General features: G+C 39.7%; 1 protein-coding gene across 2 annotated transcripts; it reads left to right on the top strand.

The window, feature by feature from the left end:
• The first annotated feature begins 9,400 nt into the window (after positions 1–9,400).
• Positions 9,401–21,947, top strand: LOC306861655 (uncharacterized protein). 2 transcript variants are annotated; one of them, XM_079404055.1, is made up of 3 exons: positions 9,401–9,459; positions 9,984–10,130; positions 17,962–21,947. In XM_079404055.1, the coding sequence occupies exons 2-3, from the start codon at positions 10,046–10,048 to the stop codon at positions 18,954–18,956; spliced, it is 1,080 nt and encodes a 359-aa protein (XP_079260181.1). In that variant the 5' UTR covers positions 9,401–9,459; positions 9,984–10,045; the 3' UTR covers positions 18,957–21,947. The 2 variants fall into 2 exon arrangements, with proteins under 2 accessions (XP_079260181.1, XP_079260182.1); XM_079404056.1 differs by lacking the exon at positions 9,401–9,459 and adding an exon at positions 9,634–9,675 and having other exon boundaries at positions 17,962–20,294.
• Positions 21,948–22,094: the final 147 nt, after the last annotated feature.

Below are 22,094 nucleotides of genomic sequence, written 5' to 3' on the forward strand. Positions count from 1 at the left end.
AAGAGCTTGAATGCCTTCACATCACCTGGCCCAGATGATCAGTCAGAATCTGATACTTGAAGCGCTCACTCGCATCTGCTGGTAGAAGGCTGAGTAGATGTATGACCTCTGAAGTGGTGCGTGATGACCCTCAGCAGCAAGTGGCATCCTAGGTGAAATTGTAAGGTCCTCCATCTGTCTCGTCAGCTGCTCAAACTGGGCAGCTCGGGGTGGAGGAACTTCATCATCATACACTGCAGAACTTCTCCGACTACAGACGGATGGTGGCACATGAGTGCGAGGGGCTGGTACTGGTGTCACTGTTCGACGAGCAGTCTCAAAGCTGGTGCTAAACTTCTGGATCTTCCTGCTTCAGCGAAGCATCCTCTGCCTTGAGCCCTTGCAGCGTAGACAGGATCTCTGGTAGAATGTGGCTGCGAAGCTCATTGTTGTCCCTCTTCATCTCGAACCACATAGACTTTATATCAGACAACTGCTGGACTTGAAGGTAGTGCTCCCCAGGCTCTGGTGACACGTCTCAAAAGTGGCTCTGGCCATACATCTCGGACAATGAGAATCCGAAACAAGGACTGATGGGAGGTTGTCCTTCTCCACTTCACAAAGGAGAGTTTTATAATGACAGGACACGCATTTATACAACACCTCTATTTAAAAGGAAGAACCACTCGTCATTATGCTATTTCTGCATCATTGCACATTGAGTTTCAGTTTCGGTTTTCAATCCGATCAAGTGTTTACATGCACGCTCATTCGTATTAGAAAAGGAATAAACCACCCCCTTCAATCCGATTGGAATGAAAAATCGATTAAGGTGTTTATATGAAGGCTTTTTTTTATATGAGCTGTCAATCAATTGAGACACTTTTCAGTCCGATTGAGCCGTCAATTATTTGTTTGAATGTAAACAGCCACTGTGTTTGGTTTCTTGGTTTCCATTAAATTCTTCTCAACTGATCTTCAAGCCTGATGATTTCTGTATCAGTGTATAAGAAAGTGTGACAAAAATGGCTTTCTTAATAGTAACAATTGGATTCATGATATTTTTGATATTATTATTGATATCAGAAATGAACATTTCTACCAGTAGCAATTCAATTCTTGATATCAAGTATAAACATTTGCACTAGTAACCACGTGATTACTGACACCAAAAATAAAGGTTTTTACTAGTAAGAACTGTATTTCTGATATGGGAAATTGAAATTTAAACTAGTAAGACATCAATTTTTGATATAAATAACTGAAGACTTTCTGCTAATAGATATAGTGAAATATTGCAAAATATGCCATTACCACATTTTGAACAAGTCCAATATTTTGGATTTAGAATGGATTCAAAAACCAAGAGGCAACGCTACACAAGGCAGTGGAAATATGCACAGAGATCACTGCATGAAAGGTGTATTGGAGAGGAGTCATCAGTTCATCCAGTAACACTTCAAGAAAGAATAAATGAAGAAAATTACACTGATGAAGACATCTCAAGTGTTACTGAAAGTGTAGAAATTGGGCTCAGTGGGGAGAGCTGCAGTTCAGGACCTGACAGTGTGGCCGATGGGTCCAGTGAGGAAAACTGCAATTCAGAAACTGAGGATGAAAAAAAAAGTGGCCCTAACTTCACTCTCAACATTTTTACAAGAATGGGCAACAAAACACCTCATCAAGCATAATGCCCTAGATGATCTCCTGAAAGGACTCCCAGAAAAATGGACACCCAGAGCTCCCATCAACAGCAAGGACACTGCTGAAAACTCCAAGACTCATTAAATCAGTGGCAAAATCTGGAATGGAGTGTGTCCATTTTAATTTAAGAGAGAGCCTTCTTGAGCAGCTGTAACACTATCCAAGAGAGATTACGGAAGGAGTTAGCACATTGGAGCTATCATTTAATATAGATGGCCTGCCTATTTTTAAAAGCAGCAAAACACATCTTTGGCCCATTCTCTGTGCCATTCATCTGCCACCCATCAGTGTCTTTCCTGTCACACTGACACTCGGTCCCACCAAACCAACAAATTTGGATTTTACTGAAGAAGCCATAAAGGACATTCAGGAACTTCTGGACAATGGTTTGGATGGAAAATAAATAAAAATCAGATGTGTTGTGTGTGACGCACCCGCAAGAGCCATGGTAAAAAAGATCAAACAGTATTCTGGGTGTGATAAATGCACACAGAAGGGCACATGGGTGGTTCGGCGCGTGACCTACCCAGAGGTTGATAACCTCACTTTGCGAAGCAACGACACGTTGACTAGACGTCAAGAAAATGAGGACACTCCTTTGTCCCCCTTTTTGAGCCTCCCACTGGACATGGTAGAACAATTCCCGATTGATTATATGCACCAAGCTTGCCTGGGAGTAATGAAAAAATTAATAACAGTGTGGGTTAGATGAGACAGGAAGGTGAGGATGTCTGCTGGGCAAATAAGCAATGTGACCCAAAGGCTGCTGTCACTTCGAAAGGTCATTCCCAGCTGTTTTGCCCGGAAACCTAGAAATCTGGAAGACATTGACAGGTGGAAGGCAACCGAACTGTGGCAGTTTACACAGGAACGATCGTGCTTAAAGGAATTCTGGCTGATATGATCACTTCATGGTGTTCAGTGTTGCCTTCAGTCTTCTGCTTTGCCCTACACTTGCAGTGGAACACAACAGCTCCAGCAAAGAGCTGATGAAATACTTTGTTAGAAAAGCAGGAGAACTATATGGAGACCACTTCATGGTGTACAATGTACATTCAATGGTGCATCTACCAGAGGAGGCAATGGCTTTTGGCAGTCTTGATGCTTGCAGTGCATTCCCCTTTGAAAACTATCTTGGGAAGCTGAAACGACTTGTAAGGTCAGGAAAGCAGCCACTTACTCAAGTGGTCAAACGGCTAGAGGAGATGTCAAAATCCCCATTGTCTGTGGAGGCCTCTGAGCCCAAATTCATTAATGTTAAGATCTACTGTTAATTTACTAATGTAGGACATTCTGAGAAACCAAGGAGGATAAACAGTGAAGGTCATTAAAATCAGTTATTATAAGCAATAAGTTATTGAATAAATGTACTGTGTAAATTATCTTTAGTAAATATTTACGTCTGTATATTTTTTATCTCAACAGATGGACACAAAAAGTTTTGCAGTTGTGGAATTTGCTGAGGATAGTGCTGTTGAAATAATTCCAACGTCATGGTTGGAGGAAACCAAAGAGGTATTGTTTTGTTTTCACATTCATTTACATTACTAAATCAGTTCAAGAATGGTAAATCTTTTTTTTTTCAGGGAATGTTCTGTTACTGGACATTTACGAACACAAGGAAACTTGTAAAAAACTGCACTCTGCCAGACAAAGCGAAGTGGAGGCGATGTCCATTAAAAAACCTTTGGCTAAGAACAGGTAATGTAGTTTTTGCATTATTTAAATGGATCTACAATTGTCATGATCTCCAGTCTCTACCTGCTCACACTCTATTATCACCTGCACCTGAGCCTCACCCCAGCACTCATCAGCACTCACACAAAAACCCACACATCATGTTCTTTTTAGGTCTGGTCTCGGCTAGGACTACCCAAAGTCTCAAATGTACATCTTACCTGACGTATTTACCCACAGCATTATTCTTTGCATCCTTGTTCCTGTTGTTCCTCTCCTTTTCTCCTATCTCCAAGTCTGCTCCCCTGAATCTGTACAAGAAAGAGACATCATTGCTACATTTGTCAGTCAGTGACTTATTGCTGTGTTTATGGGGCTTACTCACCTTCCACAGACTGGTCATCTGCTCTCCAGCCTTGCACATCTTCCTGTTGTTGTTTTTCCATATTTAATATTTACCATATTTTCCAGACTCTTACACTAAAGGTCTTCAGAAATGCCGGCGTGTAGTGGAGACCTCGAATGTTGAAACAGAAGACTGCTCCACGGTGAACAAAAAGAGGGCACATAAAAAGCCAACAAGATTTGTGTCGGAAATTGATTCTTCCTCAGATGGTAATTATTCAAATCACTTCAAAGAATTTTGTATATATCCACTGAAAAAAACCAGGAAAAGAGCCAACGTAATTATAAATAATTTGTGAACCCTATTTTGAAGCATGTTTCCATTTCAGATGATGGCAGAGTTTTACCAAAGGAGAACACAGACATGTCAAAACCTCATCCACCGAAATGTAAGTTGTTAACACATGAGTCAAGAGTCATTCTATAATTAGGGGTACATTTGGCATCTTTTTTCTTTCTTTTTTCCACAAACTCAAACCTTATTCTATTGTGTGTGTGTAGAAAAGCGGATAAGCGGATTAAACAGAGCGCCATCTAACTGAGTGAATATGAGGGTTAGTGGAGAGCAGGGTAAGTTGTCACACTGTTCATAACTCCAACACTAGATGCTCAAAAATCAAATCCACTTTGTGTGACGACAACTTCTATAGACAACTTCCTGTTCACATGTGGTCAAGATCACTCTAATCTGAGGTTAGCACAATTTTCTTATTTTTCTGCTTAAAAATAAAAAAAATTGGACTTAATTTTATGCAGTACAACTTTAGGTATGAATGTTCAAAATTATGTTGCACAAAATAGAGGAGACAATAACGTGTCAATTTATGACATTCCTGGGATTGTGGCAATTGGCTATCCTCTTGAACATTCAGGCTGGCTTTAGGGTGGCTGGGGTTCAACCTTACAACAGAGATGTATTTCTGGAAACCGAGTTTGCACCATCCTACGTCACAGATTGCACTGACAGTGTGAGAGACACTAGAGGAGGAGAAAAAAAAATCGGACCTACTGTTCTCTTTACACATACAGGCACATCTAAAAAAAAAGTAAAACATTTAAAAAAAATTTTTTTTAAATTTTGATGATTAGAGCTTACAGCTCATGAAAGTCAAAAATCAGTATTTCAAAATATTATAATATTTACATTTGAGTTTCAATTAATGACCATCTCTACAGTATAAATTCCGTGTATCTATTGTTCTTTGAAACCACAATAATGGAGAAGACTGCTGACTTGGCAATGATCCAGAAGACGAACATTGACGCCCTCCACAAAGAGGGTAAGTCACAGAGGGTCATTACTGAAAGCTGTGGCTGTTTACAGAGTGCTGTATCAAAGCATATTAAATGCAGAGTTGACTGGAAGGAAGAATTTGGGTAGGAAAAGGTGCACAAGCAACAGGGATGACCGCAAGCTTGAGAATACTGTCAAGCAAAGCTGATTCAAACACTTGTGAGAGCTTCAGAAGGAGTGGACTGAAGCTGGAGTCAGTGCATCAAGAGTCTCCACGCTCAGACGTCTTCAGGAAAAGAGCTACCAAGCCACTTCTGAACCAGAGACAACGTCAGAAGCATCTTACCTGGGCTGTGGAGAAAAAGAACTGGACTGTTGCTCGGTGCTCCAAAGTCCTCTTTTCAGATGAAAGTAAATTTTGCATTTAATTTGGAAATCAAGGTCCCCGAGTCTGAAGGAAGAGTGGAGAGACACAGAATCCATGTTGCTTGAAGTCCAGTGTGAAGTTTCCACAGTCAGAGATGATTTGGGCTGCCATGTCATCTGCTGGTGTTGGTCCACAGTCAATGCAGCCATCTACCAGGAGATTTTAGAGCACTTCATGCTTCCTTCTGCTGAAAAGCTTTATGGAGATGCTGATTTCATTTTCCAGCAGGACTTGGCACCTGCCCACACTGCCAAAGGTACCAAAAGCTGGTTCAGTGACCATGGTGTTACTGTGTTTGATTGGCCAGCAAACTCGCCTGACCTGAACCCCACAGAGAATCTACGAGGTATTGTCAAGAGGAAGATGAGACACCAGACCCAACAATGCAGATGACCTGAAGGCCGCTATCAAAGCAACCTGGGCTTTTCCACGACATTCTAATTTATTGAGATGCACCTGTGTATAAATATTTCTAGCTATTAGTAAAAACAAATTCTCCAACTCGCACATTCTTTGAAGTTTGTGGTAATCAAGAAGAGCTTGTTTCAGATATATTAGTCTTCGAATGCAGTATATACTTATTTAAAAAAAAAATGCTTAAATGTCCTAATTGATGTATGGCTTAATCCTGGCTTAATCAAAGACCTGTCTGTGAAACCAGGCCAAGTATCCTTTTTTTTTTTTTTTTGAATTGAGGTTAGATTAAATAAATAAATAGACCGAAAGACAGACAAACAAGCATGCATATTGTATGTACATGCATATGCTTGCATTACTTTTATTCATTTAAAAACTATAATTCCATTAGAGTGGTTTCAGAAGAAAATGTGTTCACACATGAATGTGGAACAACACATCAATCACAGCTTGAACGGTTTCCATTCAAACAACAAATCTTTCATCTGCTGTCATGATGCCATATTCTTTTTTCCTTTAAATAACAGTCTTTCTTTCTTTTAAACAGAAGAACTACCTTCGGTCCCTTGGAGGACCAAACCCAGGTGCAAAGTTGCATCAAATGAAGTCTTGGGTGCCTACAGCCTTAAAGGGAAAAAAGGCAAACTACCCTTCCAACACAGGAAGATATGTAACATAATCAGGCAAGTTATCAGTCATTTTTGAATGGTTATTAATAGCCAATTTTTTGCACTTTGGGAAATTGTTCTGGTCCCAATGTACACTATTTTAAATAATACCATAGCTACAATGTTTACAAAATAGTATTCCTACCTCTAGGGGCAATGCAGAAGTTGTACAGTGAGATTGAAGACCTCATTTCAATGGTCCTAAGATTTGCCCCACACAGGCATTTAAAATGCTAAGCAATCGTGTCAGTTTTGTTTTAATTTTCAATGATTCAATGTACCTCATGCAAATCATTATTTTTGACATGGTTTATAGGCTGATATTAGTTTTAATACGGTTTGTAACTTTACAGCGACATCTAGTGATGAGTGGCCTTAAATCTAAATTTTTAACTTAGAAAGTATAATTACTAGATAAACACACACACACACACACAAACGGTTTTTCTTTGCACCGTATGTGTTTTTCTGTGTGTGTGTCAGACAAGCAATGTGCAAACTTATGTGAGAGTTACTTTGGTATAGAAGCCCCAAACGTCAGTCAGTCAGTCATAACTAACTAACTAACTAACTGACGGAGCTGCGTTTATTTAATTCTCTCAGTCCACTTCATCAGATGATGATACAGATGATTAATATTTCTCATGTGGCCCAAACACAGAGAATTACGAGAGGAAAAAAAGTCAGTATTGTTTTTGAAAGTCTGTATTTAAGCTGCTATAACTTCTCATTGATGACTGCAATGTTTTTGGAAAAGTTAAAGACCGTCTAGCCTAATTAAAATGATTGAAAAGCTCGTTGCACAAATATTTTCTATGAGAAGCAAACTAATAGCCTAGTTTATTATCTTCACTGCGCATCACTTATGCGGTGATGCGCAATTAAATTATTGCTGGGCAAATTAATTGTAGTAATAAATTCACATCTTAAGGCTTGCAGGTGACTTTAGTAGTTTCATATATAATGGTATCATTTTTATTTTTTCAAAGTAAAACTAGGGCACGTTAAAAACAATGTATTTAGTTATTGTTGTAGTAACTGCCTTGCAAAAAAACAAAAACAAAATTCCTAGCCAGTATAAAAAAAAATAATAATAATTATGGCTGCTAAATTTGGTTAACTCACCGGCCATCGGCACACAATCCTTAACTGCACTACAGTCCATTCTTTAGGTCTATAATTTCTATCTGACTCATGTCTTCTTTTCCCTTTGTTTTTGATTTGCAGATGATGGTGAAGTGAAGACGTTGGAGAAGTTGTTCACAGTTTCATGTTCACCGTACACATTTTCATACCTATTGATGTAAATTTAGTTTGTTTAAAATGTTCATATCTCATTTCAGAGATTGAGATAGTTTCTTTAAATGCCAGTTATATATATATTTTTTTATTTAATTAATGGTTCATATAATTCTCATGTTTTGTGAACAATAAACTATGTAGAAGAAGTGGCTTGTTGACTGATTTTTTATGTACAGGCATCAGAATATAGAGGTTAGGAGAACGTTCTGGAACCTTCTAGGAACGTTCCGTATTGGTTAGCCAGTTAAGTTTTCTTAACGTAAATAGAACGTTCCCTTAAGGTTCCGGGAACGTGCTTGGGTTAGGGGAACCTAACCTTAAGGGAACGTTCTATTTACGTTAAGAAAACTTAACTGGCTAACCAATACGGAACGTTCTGGGAACCAAAAGTTGTTAGCTGGGAAGTCAACAGTGCTATAGCACTCGTCTTGGGTGGAAACGTGTAATGTCACAATAATAATGCAAGTGACTCCAAAGCATTTCATGTAAAAAATAAAGACTTTTTTTTTATACATATGAACTAGTTGTACATGTATAAACTCTAAGGGGGAAACATGACCACCTTCTTTTTCAATCAGTTTGAGGCTGTACATTTAATAAAAAGTCATCCATGTTTTTAGGTCAAAATGATGAAGCATGAGACACATTATTGAGATATTTTAGGTCGGACCACCACTCATACAGTATTGCCACATCAACCATCACATCCCAGTTCTATCCATTTTCCAGTTAGAGATCTGAGACCAGACTACAGGCTTTCAAGGCAGACGCTGACAAATCTCTTCTCATTCCTGCGTGACCATTATAATCATGGCTGGGGCCTTGAGCCTGCAGTATGGGTTTTTGTGTTCTGGTTGGCCAGCGCAACTTCCTATCGGGTCGTATCCGGAGTCTTTGACATACCCCAGTCAACTGTACATGGCAGATAAGATTGTGAGCCAAAGAGCCCAAGTCATTGTCAAAACTGCTGTAGGTAGTATTGATGGCTGCCAAGTAAGAATCAAGCCACCTAGTACAGATGCTCAACCACTAACTGTGTTACTCAATTCAGCTCCAAGCAGCTTGTAATAAATGTAAAAATAAATACATGCGGAAATAAATAATTGTGTAAGACAGAAATACTCGAGTAAATAAATAAATGTGGAGATTAATGAACACGGAATTAATTATTAATTAATGTATGTCAAAAATATATATTGCATATTTCTTTGTTTATATCAAACATGCCTCTTTTGCCTTTTGGACAGAATCTACAGTCTTTCGTTGGTAGTTGTTTTTAGCACTTAGACAGTATATTTAAATATGCATTCCACATACAGGTGCTGGTCATAAAATTAGAATATCATGAAAAAGTTGATTTATTTCAGTAATACCATTCAAAAAGTGAAACTTGTATATTAGATTCATTCATTACACACAGACTGATATATTTCAAATGTTTATTTCCTTTAATTTTGATGATTATAACTGACAACTAATGAAAGTCCAATTTTATGACCAGCACCTGTACATCTGACATGTTGTATATGTTTTCTTGATGTAAATATCTTGTAGGGATTGTAGAGGCGTGAACAGGACTTTTATTTTGATCTGGCGGCATGAGGTCATCAGTCTGCGCCGCGCGTCTGAGTTTCAGCTGAAGAAAGGTTTGTGCTCTTCATCATTTAAAGAGTTTAAATTCATACAAACAGTTCAGTCTATTTGAAATGGTTTGGAAATGTAAATGGTGTATTAATTAAACACGAATTCTCGTCGCGATGCAGAAACGGACCTATTTGAAAATCCGAGTCAATTGAATCAATTGGTTCGCAAAATGATTCAGTGATTCGAATCTCTGCTGCTCAAAACAACAACAAACATGAGTAATGACAACTTTTACAAACAATAGCATTTTATGAAAGTGTAATCTATTCTAAATGTAATATACCTTATAATATACCTTAATCAAAACTAAAATGCAAGTATTTGTGTAAACTTTGTTCTTTTATTAAGTTGTTTAATATCATTATTTATTGTTAAAGTTTAAAAGAGTGTTTTATCTAGGCGATCTTTATCTAGTGATTCAATGCCATTAACTCTCACTCTGAGTCCCTTATTAGTGCACTGACTACTGAACTGATTGAGACGCACCCGGAGAGATTTAGGTGTTAATATTTCTGATCTTAAACAGGAGAAAGTGTCCAAACACAGAAAAACTCCTGCTGAAGAGATCCACGAGACACTGTTATAAAGATGGAGTTTATTAAAGAGGAGAGTGAAGACGTGAAGATTGAAGAAGCATTGAGAGTCAAACATGAAGAAATTGAGGAACAAACAGGTTGGTTTTCTTTCTCAAAGCTGAACTGATTTTATCCTGTACCTTTTCTCAATTCATTTGCTTTTGTCAGGTGTTTTGTACACTTGTTTGTGCTCCTCGGCTAGGATTGAGGAACACCTTTGCATCTGACATTAGTAACTACATGTGGAAGTCTTGTGAAAATGTTTCTTACCCTTCTACAGGTGTCAGGATTAACTAATAAAGAATAGTGGTCTATGCTGGTCTGATTTCATGCTGATGCATGCAAAATAAACTCTGATGATCACCCGACTAGGGCTGTCTTTCTAATAATCAAATGAACATTTAGTCAACGAGAAGTGGCTTAGTTCAACTAGAGTGCTATTAGTCACAAAAAATGTCTGTGTCCAGGATGATAGATCAGTCGTCGAGGTAATGACATCATTCATCAGACCTCAGATATGGTTTATCTGTATTAAAGGCACATTTCTCTCTGATGACGTGTCCACTGTACTGCGGAGATGGCGAGGCAGCATTCTCAAACATATCTTTGCAGCCGACACTGACTAAAAAAACATTTCCTTTATATATTTTCTGACGCATTCATAGTCATACTTTTTGTCGGTGCTTTGCAGCAAGCTTTTTGCATGCACCTGAGCACAAAATAGCCAATAATATTAAAGGTCCACCAAGTATACGGTAGTCAACATTTGAAGTGGATCAAAAAGGTTTATCAAAGTTGTCCTAAAACAAGAATGCATTTTGGTTGAACTTTGATGAAAGATTTTGATCCACTTCAAATGTTGACTAGTGTATATTAACGTAAATAAATAATTATAAACATGCAGTTAGTTCACATAATGCTTAAATTAATGACTTAGTCTGTTTCTGCCTAAAAATCTTTAGGTGTGAGGTAAACAGAGAAGAGGTGGAGGGGTACAGAATAGAGAGGAAAGCGTGAATATTTTCTGTCTGTCTGAGGTTTTGCTGATTTTGTTTTGGTATTAAAGTTGGCAGCATGTTTAGTACTGTCGCTTTTAGGGGTGGCTCGATACCACTTTTTCAGAATTGATCCGATACCAGAAATTCTGAGTATCGGCCGATACTGATCTGATACCAGGGTAGTTTTTTTTTTTTTAAATCAGTGTAGAACTTCTATACCTCAATGTAGCGATGCATGATTTTATCAAAAATAATTTGCTTATAATTTCCACACAGGAGAGACTTGGTGTTGTTTCCAAACAAAATTATTAAATATATCGGCATCGGCTCTCAGCCAAAAAGAGTTGAAAAATATCGGATCATGGCAAAAATCCAATATCGTGCCTCCCTACCTCAGTGTGTTGAACTGATCATCACTCTTTTGTGTTACACAAAATCTACTAAATTTAGACAACGTTCTTACAAAGAAAAATTAACAAACGGAAAATATATATATATAATCATAATCTATGACAAAAATACTATTATGAACTAGGTTAGTGAATAATTCAGTAGCAAAAGCTACTCTAGAAAAATCATGAGTGCACAATAATGTTACACATTGCTCTTTGTATGGTTGTAAAATACATTATTGAAAAAGTAAAAAAAACAAGTCTATGTATGTGTGTGTGTATATATATATATATGTGTGTGTGTGTGTGTGTGTGTGTGTGTGTATAGGGCCTACTATAAAATGAAAAGACATTTCTTTTAAATGTATAGCACAGTAATGAAGGCAGCAACATGATAGATAAGACAAACAAGAAAGGTTATTAATAATCTAACACTGCAAATATATTATGATACGAAAGGCTCAATACTGAGCAGCACAAAGCACTTATGTGCATCATGTGTGCAGATTGATGTGCTTGAAGCAACACGGAGTCACATCGGCCCGCATAGAAAAGTTAAAAGCACAAAGGTGTATTATAAAATAGTGTATTAAATCGGTGCAATAGTTTGAGCCTGTTCTTTTAACAGTTTTAAATCTCAGTTACTATGCTCGTGAAGAACAATTCATAGTGCTCTCCGGTGTTGTGATCTAACACTATAGACAGGAACACTAGAAACAAAACGAAACTCCAGAAAGATAAAGCACTTTTATGCAAAACCATGTTGTGTCTCTCTAATATGCATATTATTATGTGGAGAGTCTCACTTAGCATGCGAGCTTTCTCTCCCAGGGTGACCTAGATTGGTTTGGGGGTGTCCCCTGAAACAGCTGTTGTGCTACGCCTCACTGTGCGTTCACACCGCCGCCGGCGAGAGCGTCACAATGGCCGGAAGTCATTAATTTTCAATGTGAGCCGGCGGCGAGCTCCGGCGAGAGCGGCGCGGCGAGTCTTGGACGGTGAGAGCATCGAGGAGAGTTGAAGTCAGGTCAACTTTATGGTAATGAGTTATGACGCGGTTGGACGGAAACCAATCGGAATGTAGAAGTCCTCCGCTTGAGAGGGTTCCAGAGAACGCAGTCCTGTAAACTTTGGTTCCGACCACATTAGTTCCCAAGCTAAATGGAAGAGAGATTAATTATTGCTGTGGCGGCTTTCCCCATAATATTTGACGTGTCCCTGTTTGTGTACAGGGACATAAATAAAAAAATGATGCGTGGAATAAGGTGTCAGACATTGTTGGTGTTCCTGGTGAGTTGCTGATGTGCATTATCGTTATATATTTTCTGAAAATAAGCGGGAATTGCATGCTAACTTTAGCGCCAGAGCATGCAAAACTGAATATTTCTAAAATATTTCTGACATATTGACACATATTGGATTAAACAAAAAATAGGTGTTGTAGAGAGAAGGGCGAGTTGTATGTCACATATTTTAAAATGAAAGCGCTCACTTCTGCCTAATTTTTTTTCTACAAGGAAAAACAAAGGTGTACTACAAGCTATTCTGAAATGTGGGTAATGAAGTGTTGTGTTTTCTATTGTATTTTCACTAGTGGATGAGTGCAGAAGAAGGTGGAAGTCTCTTAGAGACGCATACAGAAAAGCGAGGAAGAAGGAGGCAGAGAGGAAGAGGAGTGGAGCAGGGGCGAGCAGTGTCATGGGCTTCCTCAACCCCTTCCTAGAAGACAGAATGACTGCCAGCAATATGATAGGGGGGCTTGGGGAAGCCCTGACCCCAGAGGAAAGCGAAGATGCCATGGCCGGGCACAGTCAGGCAGCACATACGACACACACAGACAGTCAGCAGTGTGAGGCGAACCAGCTGAGTGAAAGCCAGGGCCAGTCCAGCGTTCAGGGACAGACAGGGCACTCGCACAGGAGAAAGAGAGCACACACCAGTACACAGTTTGAAGAGAGGATGCTAACAGCTTTGGAGGCTGTGAGTAGGAGAGCTAGCACTCCTCAGGAGGACAGTGACAGTTTATTTTTTAAAAGCCTCCTGGAGGACTTCAGGACGCTGTCATTGAGGACCAGGCAGGATGTAAAGTTCCAAATGCACAAACTAGTCTATGAAGCAAAATGTCTGGAGGCTGGACACATTGAACTCTGGGGAGAGAGTAACGGGGGGCAGCTGACAAGTCTGACAAGTAAGCTTATTTCCCTCGCAGTCTTGTCAGCTGCGCCTTGTACTTTCTCTCTCACACACAAGAAGCCTTGTATGAAAGTATTTGTTGCAAGAGTGTTCAAAACCGTTCCGAATTAAAATATTTGTTCCAACAGTGTTCTAAACTGTTCTGTATGAAAGTATTTGTTCCAACAGTGTTCACTTAAGTAAAAAAAAAAAAAAAATTGAAGTTTTATTTTTTTTAATATAATGTACCGGAAATAAAATATTGTCAACATTTCTGGTTATATGTGTTTTATAGTGATTACAAATCACTCATACTTTACCATATCATATTGAAAAGGTGTAGGAGACCGAGGTGTAAATTTTTTTTTCACACTTCCATAATGTACTTAAAGTGCTCTTTTTTAAAATTAATTTGTGGCTCTTAAAAGAGCCGTTAAAAACCATGGCTTATGCCACAGGTTGCCAGGGGACAGCTCCCTCTGTGGAGAAATAGGTCATAAATTTCTCCCGGACACGGATGGCCTCCCGTGTGGCGTTGTTGCTGCCCACTCGGGTGACCTCCTGTAGGCCAGCAGCTTCTCCGTCTCCAGCTGATGGTATGGGCGTCCTGGTCATGTTTGTGGACCTCCTCAGGAAGTTGTGCAAACACAGGTAGCCTTCACACAGGCATCCACGTTGGCAGGGCTGATCTCAATGACTCCTCTGTACATACGCCACTGAGATGTGAGAATACCAAAGGTATTCTCAACAATCAGCCTTGCCCGTGACAGCCTGTAATTGAAAACCCTTTGCCTGCTGGAGAGATTGTGTCCAGGGAAAGGCCGGATGAGGTCTCGGCGGAGTGGAAAGGCCTCATCAGCCACAAACACATGTGGTTGTGGTCCCAAATGCTCTGCACCTGGCAGCAGAGCATCCTGTGGCAGGCCAAGGGTCTCATCTCGGAGTGCCTGGCCGAAGGTGGAGTTAGCCAGTGCACCACCATCGCTTGTCCTCCCGTAGCATCAACCACCGCCAGGAGCACAACCGAGTAAGTCGCCTTGTAGTTGAAGAACAGGGAACCCGAGTTGTCAGGGGCCCTGATCACAACATGTTTGCCATCGATGGACCCAAGGCAGTTTGGGAAGTTCCACCGATGGAGGAAGTCAGTGGCGATGCTTTGCCAGTCTTCAGTGGTGGGGACTGGCATGACCTCCTGCACCAAGGCGTCCCATATTGCCCTGGCGACCTCTCCAACAATCCCTGCCACAGTGCTCACTCCCACACGATAGCTGAAAGCTATGGTGCGGTAGGAGTCTCCAGTGGCCAAGAATCTGATGAACAAACAAAAAATCTATGGTGAACAGAAGTACATTTATTAATAATGTAATATATATAATAATATTATATCACAGTTCACTTATAATCTATTAATTTAATTTTCCTGATTACATTAAATAATGTTTATGGGCTACCTGATTATACTTATGTAACATTTTCAAAGCAGGACTTTTACTTGTTTCAGAGTATTTTTACAGTGTGGTGTTAGTGATTTTTACTTTATTAGGTAAAGGATCTTAATACTCCATCCACAACTGCAAAAAATAGTATATTACCAACTGCTAAATAGCCATGTAACAACCAATGAAACCAATTTCCAACCTAATGAAATTACAAAACGAAATTTAAACTCCAATTCAAACATAAAGAAAAAAAATCCTGAACTCACCGAAGACAAATTGCGAGGCGTTCAGCCGCATTAATAGCGCGCCGATAGTTGGTGTCCTGCCTCTGAATTCGCGGCCCCACTTTTGACAGCAGGTTGTCAAACTGGTCCCTACCCAGCCTGAAGTATCGCTGGAACCTGCCGTCATCCAGCCGCAGCTCCTGCACCAGCCGGTGATATTCTCCAAGCGGTTGACGGGCTTGGAGAATGTCATGCACCCACATCGATCTCTGACGTCTTCTCCGCAGGTAGAGCAATGCCACACCAAACGCAACAACTTGATCATCCATCGTGATGTGAATTTGATAAGGCGCGCAACACTATTTTTAGGGGACATTTTCCCGCTACAACGATAGTTTTTCAGCGGGAATGCAATTAATTTGCTCTAAACAACACCGATTTGACCAATTGCATTAAGGCTACACTTCAATCTGGACAGTTTGTAATGTAGGCTGCACACAAATTAATGTTAATTAAAGACCAAGGCTAGTAAATGTCTCCTATAATGTTGAAATTAGACAAGCACTTAACCATGAACACAAATCCACACCACACAAATGACTTTTAATTGGTTTATTTCGTTAGCAAACATGTAACTACAATGAAGTTCTTTCCATCGATCAATTTCTCGCTTTCACAATTAAAATATTTCATTAGGTTAACTTATACCCCACTTGTGGTCAGTCTACACAAGATCAACCTGCTTGTTTCCTTTGCGGCTCCTTTAAATACAAGACGAGCATACGATCTACGTCAGAGCGTCAGCACGTCCACTAATCTTTTCTACAGCGTCGCTGTCAGGGCGGCCAGGACGAATTTTGACGCTCTCGCCGGCGGCGGTGTGAACGCACAGTCACTCAGTTTTCTTCTGCCAATGTTGAGAGCATGAGTAGCCATGATGCTTATGATATTGCATCTCTCGGTAGACTGGCTTTTCCGCTCCTTTGAGATATCCGTCAAGGCAGTGGTCTATGAGCTCAGGAAGGCCTGGGCACAGTCTGTAGCATTTTACGAGGTTCATTCTTAGTTTAGGTTCCCTCTTAAAAAGTTAACTCTGAGGGGTCTGGCCCATCATGATCTGAGGATCATAGACAGGGCTAATGTGCCAGTACTCCTGCTCATTCCCCTGCAGGAGTCGAATGCAGATGATGATACCTCGCTCCCCCTCCAGAGTGTTTCTCATTGCTGGGCAGTAAGGTTGGGTGGCCTCCCCCGATTTCAGGGTATTTCAGAGGAGGCAGTCCTCCTGAATCCCGCATAAGTATGGGTTTTCCCTGCTTTTGATAGGGTTTTTCAAGTGGATAGCCCATTGCTTTGGAACATAGTTGTCTGAGGACAGCTGTATTCATAGCTAATTTTGGGGAATGTTCCTTCCTGTGATAAGCCGGGTGGGTTTTTGAGTGGATCACCTCCCCAGGACTTAATTAAGCAGTCCCTCTGAATCCCACGTTAAATTTGGGCTAAGTAGACTGCTCATCCCATCTCTGGAATTTTAAGTGGACAGCACCTGCTCAGAGTGTAGCTATCTCTGGATAGTTATGCTCCAGCTCAAACTTACTTTACTCTGAATATAGCGGTCTGAGGGCAGCTGTGTTCCAGCCTGGCTTCTATGACTAGGTTGGGTGCCTTGCCTGCGGAACTGCTATTTGGGGAAAGCTGGGTTCCAGCTCGGTGACTACTCTTCTTTACTAGGATTTTTAAGTAGTGGTCCCCTGTAGCCTCTATCTAGCCTCTGTGGTCCTTGTATTCTCAGGCTAAAGCGTTGCTCACATAACATAGCTATCTGAGGGTAGCTGTGTTCTTAACTTGGTGTGGATGTCCCTCTTTCATCTGAAACTGGGTTCCCCATTTCTGCCGATCTATGTGAGCAACCCGAGATGCTGCATCCTCTCGCCATGCCTTCGGCCTGCCTGTTCACGTCTCCTTTAGACAACTAAATTGGTGACGTGTTCTGCAGGCACCCTTTTATACCTCCGGGCGCTCACCTGTGATGTCACGGGCTACGTGGGACAATTTGATTGGAATTGTTTCACATGTGCTTCAGACACCGGTCCTGCTGGCGGCAGTCCCCATAGGGTCCACTAGAGGACGCAGCATCTCGTTCCCTCTCGGGGAACCATGGTTACACGCGTAAACCAAGATGTTTTATAACCATAAACACAAAGTACCCAAACGTGGAAGCCAGCTGTCACGAGAGTATTAAACTAAGTTGTTTTACACATCAACTGTCAGATACAGGTAATGTTAAAAGCACAGAACAAATACGAACAACTGGGGAAGAAATTACATATGTCAGTATATTAGGTCTCTTGGGCATGCTGACAACAAACCTCTAATGCACCTTAACTAGACCTTGGACAGCAATTATTTAAATTTGGGATATTGTGACATGTACATTCCCAGAAGAAAATTCAGGACTACAATCTAGACATTTGAGGAAGCTCAGAAACAGTGCTTACTGAAATAGGGAATAACTTATTTTGGAGTGACTTTCTGGTTTGTAATTTTGCAGATATTTTTCATACTCGAATAGCAACACCTGTTTCAGTTGCTTAGTGGGTATCTAGTTGAATGTTGGTTTTGACGCTTTACATGTCAGAATATTTTGATGTCTGTTGCTTTGTATCATTAAATTGGGGTTAATTTTTGTCTATTTTCCCCTTAGACCTGATGGTGCTGAAAGAGGAGAGTCAAGAACTGAATGAAATGGGAGAGAAAGATCAATTTAAGAATCAACGTGATTTCATAACTGGAGAAAAATCTTTTAGTTGTTCAAAGACTGAAAAGACTTCCTCAAGAAAGAAGGCTCAAAAGATAGGAAGTAGTATTTATTTCACCTGCCAACACTGTGGAAAGAGTTTCAGTCAAAAAGAAGGCATTAAAAGACACATGAGAGTTCACACAGGAGATAAGCCTTATGTCTGCCAACATTGTGGAAAGTGTTTCAGTCAAAAAGTAGCTCTTAAAGCACACATTAGAATTCACAATGGAGAGAGGCCTTACATATGCCCTCAGTGTGGAAGGAGTTTCACTCAGCTTGGAAACCTTGGAGTCCACATGAGTGTTCACGCTGGAGAAAAGCCTTACAAATGCCAACAGTGTGGAAGAGGTTTCAACCAGAAAGGAAACCTTAACTCCCACATGACAGTTCACACTGGAGAGAGTCTTTTCACCTGCCAACAGTGTGGAACAAGTTTTACTCAAAAAGAAAGCTTTAACAGACACATGAGAATTCACAATGGAGAGCAGCCTTACATGTGTGATCAGTGTGGAAAGAGGTTTGATCAACATGAAAACCTTAAAGTCCATTTGAGAACTCATAGAGGGAAACCCCACACATGCCCTCAGTGTGGAAAGAGTTTCCGTCAAAAACGACACTTTGAAGACCACATGAGAATTCACTCTGGAGAGCAACCCTATACATGCCCTCAGTGCGGAAAGAGTTTCAATTATAAACGACACTTTGAAGACCACATAAGAACCCACACTGGAGAGAAGCCTTACACCTGCCAACAATGTGGGAAATGTTTCAACCGAAAAGGAAGCCTTAACAGGCACATGAGAGTTCACACTGGAGAGAAACCGTTTACATGTGGTCACTGTGGAAAGAGTTTCAGATATAAAACAGGCCTTAAGTCCCACATGAGTTTTCACATATGAGAGAACTGTATTTTATGTCACCAGTTTGGAATTGTGGAGTTTTACAAACAGGAATCATGTAATGACACTAGAGAGAAACATCACTGTGGAAACAAGACAATCTTGAGGTTCACAGCACCACCCCTGATATTGTACAAAATACCTGAGCAGCAGATTTGGGCTTTGTTTACACCTGGGTTTAAAATGAGTTTTGGTTGATTGTGTCACAAATATACTGTCTCCATATCACCATCTCTTTTCTCCACTTCTGTCCCCATTTTTTCAAGGGTGGGGGGATCAATGGGTGGCTAAATTAATGTGTTTTTTTTTTAGATTTCTTGATCAAATGGATAAAATTCATTCACGCAACTTGCATATAAACCAAGTGGCAACCTTCTGGTCTTTCTCTTGAAACCAACACAGAAGTGACTTAAAATTCTTCGACTGGCTGCTAGAGACTGGCTCCAAAAGGGAGTCAATCCCATAGACCCCATGTTAAAATGCCCAACTTTACAGCAGAAAAAAACGTTTACAGCAGTAGTTTTGGTCTATTCAGCTAATTTCGCACTTCATGACAACTGTGAGAGGGATTAATTTTTTTTATAACTCATCCGTTTAAATTATATCAAGCCTTAAAGTTCTGCATAATTAAGAGCGTGGCCAGTTGAGTGACCGTCAAGCTAGGTGGCCCAACCCATATCCTGCCTTTTTGCCCATTGCCCATTTTCAATTATCTGGGAGTGACGTGCTGCCAAGATGGCGATGATTGGCTCTGCCCACTTTGAGCTTCAAAAACGCTCTTCAGAAACCTACGGGTGACATCATAGAAACTACATTCATGTTTTTATACAATCTATGATATAAATGCAAAATGAGACAATAGAAAAAGATAACAAAAGCAGCAACTTCAACACCGAATGCTGTGGATGCATGTTAGAAGTGAGGATTGGCGGAAAACATTGTGCTTTGTACATTTTTCGTCTTCAAATCAAACCTACAACTTCAGCTGGCAAAGTTTAAAGTATCCTATCTGGAAAGATGCTTCCTGTAATATTCATGCATTCTGTATTTAGAGTTGTCTGCTTACGATCAGAACAACGAAAACACATCTTAATTCTAGGTGTAAACCTGATTAATATGTAAATATGTGCTGCATGTTCTCTTTTCGTTACAAAAATAAATGTGGTCACAAAACAGCATTTTTGAAAGCATCTGACCATAACGATGTGGATATTGTGAGTGTTGCCTGGATTTGTTTTTCATAAGGTATTTTTACTCTTCTCCTCTAATGGGTGCATGTGTACCTTATTCCCAGGAATAAAGTAAGCTAGATTCATACAAGAAATGAGTCGATATCACTAAAATGTATAATTGTTTGTTACTATTTATTTTCCAAGTACATTTGTAGTATGGGTGGGTTCAAGGAATTCATCTGCATTTAATGCAGATAAAGGTATACCACAGGGAAGTGTAACCAGTCCTTTACTTTTTAATGTTATGTTTAATGATATATTTGAAAATGTAGGCCCTTATACGCAATGATAGTGCCATACGGAAGAGGGGACAAATTTTTTGCATACAGGTGGCTTTTAAAAAGGTGAAACTGGACTATAGACTGGATTTTTTAAATGTCAACAAGTGAATAGTTGAATATTATACACCCAAAAAAGGAAAATCCCAGAACATCATGAATAAACATTATATGGTAAAGTCTTGGAAACATTTGTGGAAATGAGTGGAAACATTTAAATATTTAGGATTCTGGTTTAATAGTAGATATATACGGGGAAAAAATTGATGAACAATACAGAAAATCCTTAAATGTGACGAGGGCAATAGCTGGCAAAGAGTGGGGAGCAGAAAAAACAGGAGTGCTAATGAAATATAAGGCTGTGATTATATCTGTGTTGGATTATGGCTGTATAACATATGGTGACACATGAATATCATTTTTAAATTGCATAAAATACAGTGTAGAGTTGTAAGGATAAGCTTAGGAGCAGCAAAATCAATGCCAGTTTAAGTCCTACTGGTCGAGGCAAATGAAATGCCACTGAATTTGCGTAGAGTAAAATTATCCCTGGTAAAACAGTCACCTTAAAAATTGTTGGCACCCTTGGTAAATATGAACAAAGAAATCGATCCTTTCATTAGATAATAAGAATTTAAAATGGGGGGAAAATCTCATAATGAAATAAATGTTTTTCTCTAATACACATTGGACGTAATTAACAGTGCCTTTTACTTTTGCAACATCCTTTTGCCAAGATCACAGTTCCGAGTTTTCTCCTATAATCCCTGAAGAGTTTGGGAAACACCTGACGAGAGATCGGAGACCATTCCTTTATCCAGAATCTCTCCAGATCCTTCAGAATCACAGCTCCATGACGGTGCTTCTCCTCTTCAGTTCACCTCACTCATTTTCTATAGGCTTCAGGTCAGAGGACTGGGATGGATATGGCAGAAGCTTCATTTTGTGCTCAGTGACCCATTTTTGTGTTGATTTTGAATCATTGTCGCGCTGCAACTGCTACAGCAAGCAGAACACCTGATGGGAGAGGTGTGTTGTCTGAGTCTGATGTTTACAATGTTTTTAGAAATGTTTGTAATGTTGTTTCTAGTTTAAAACAGTGTAAAATGTTACCACAGCATTTGGTTCTGGGAACATTAAAACAAACTAATGCAATGCTTTATAAGAATGTTATGGCACAACATTAATAAGATTAAAGCATTTTATGTCAGCATACGGCTAAATAATTTTTTGTTTTACTCATTTCGATAGAAAAAGAGGTTATTAGTCCTAATGTTATAGTACATGGTTTATAATAGAAATGTCCCTTTGCTGATTTTAGTAATAATATATCAGCTTCCCACCTTGAGAATAGGCGTATCTGTTTTTAGTATCCAGGTTGATGCTGTTGTTTCACTTACAGTAAGGACTGAAGCATGACACTTACCTGTCTCTTCTTGAGTTTGTGTGTAGTTTAACCTCAGATTAAAATGACTTGAATGAGTGCTGATCTCTTTCTGTATGTGGTTTCTTCTGTGCTCTTTAATGCACATGTGTGTGTTTGTTTGTGTGGAGGATGTGTTACAATATCAGCTGCTTTTGAAATGACTGGGCTGAACTGACTTATTGGAAGATAACACACACTTCTG

This window comes from Barbus barbus (assembly GCF_936440315.1).
Source record: "Barbus barbus genome assembly, chromosome: 42".
NCBI classification, from domain to species: Eukaryota; Metazoa; Chordata; class Actinopteri; order Cypriniformes; family Cyprinidae; genus Barbus; species Barbus barbus.

What these genes read in the sequence shown, in the direction of transcription:
- LOC306861655 (XM_079404055.1), top strand. Translation starts at nt 10,046, where the DNA reads ATGGAGTTTATTAAAGAGGAGAGTGAAGACGTGAAGATTGAAGAAGCA. An exon ending in AGAAATTGAGGAACAAACAG is followed by an intron (nt 10,131 to 17,961) that starts GTTGGTTTTCTT and finishes TTTTCCCCTTAG; the next exon opens with ACCTGATGGTGCTGAAAGAG.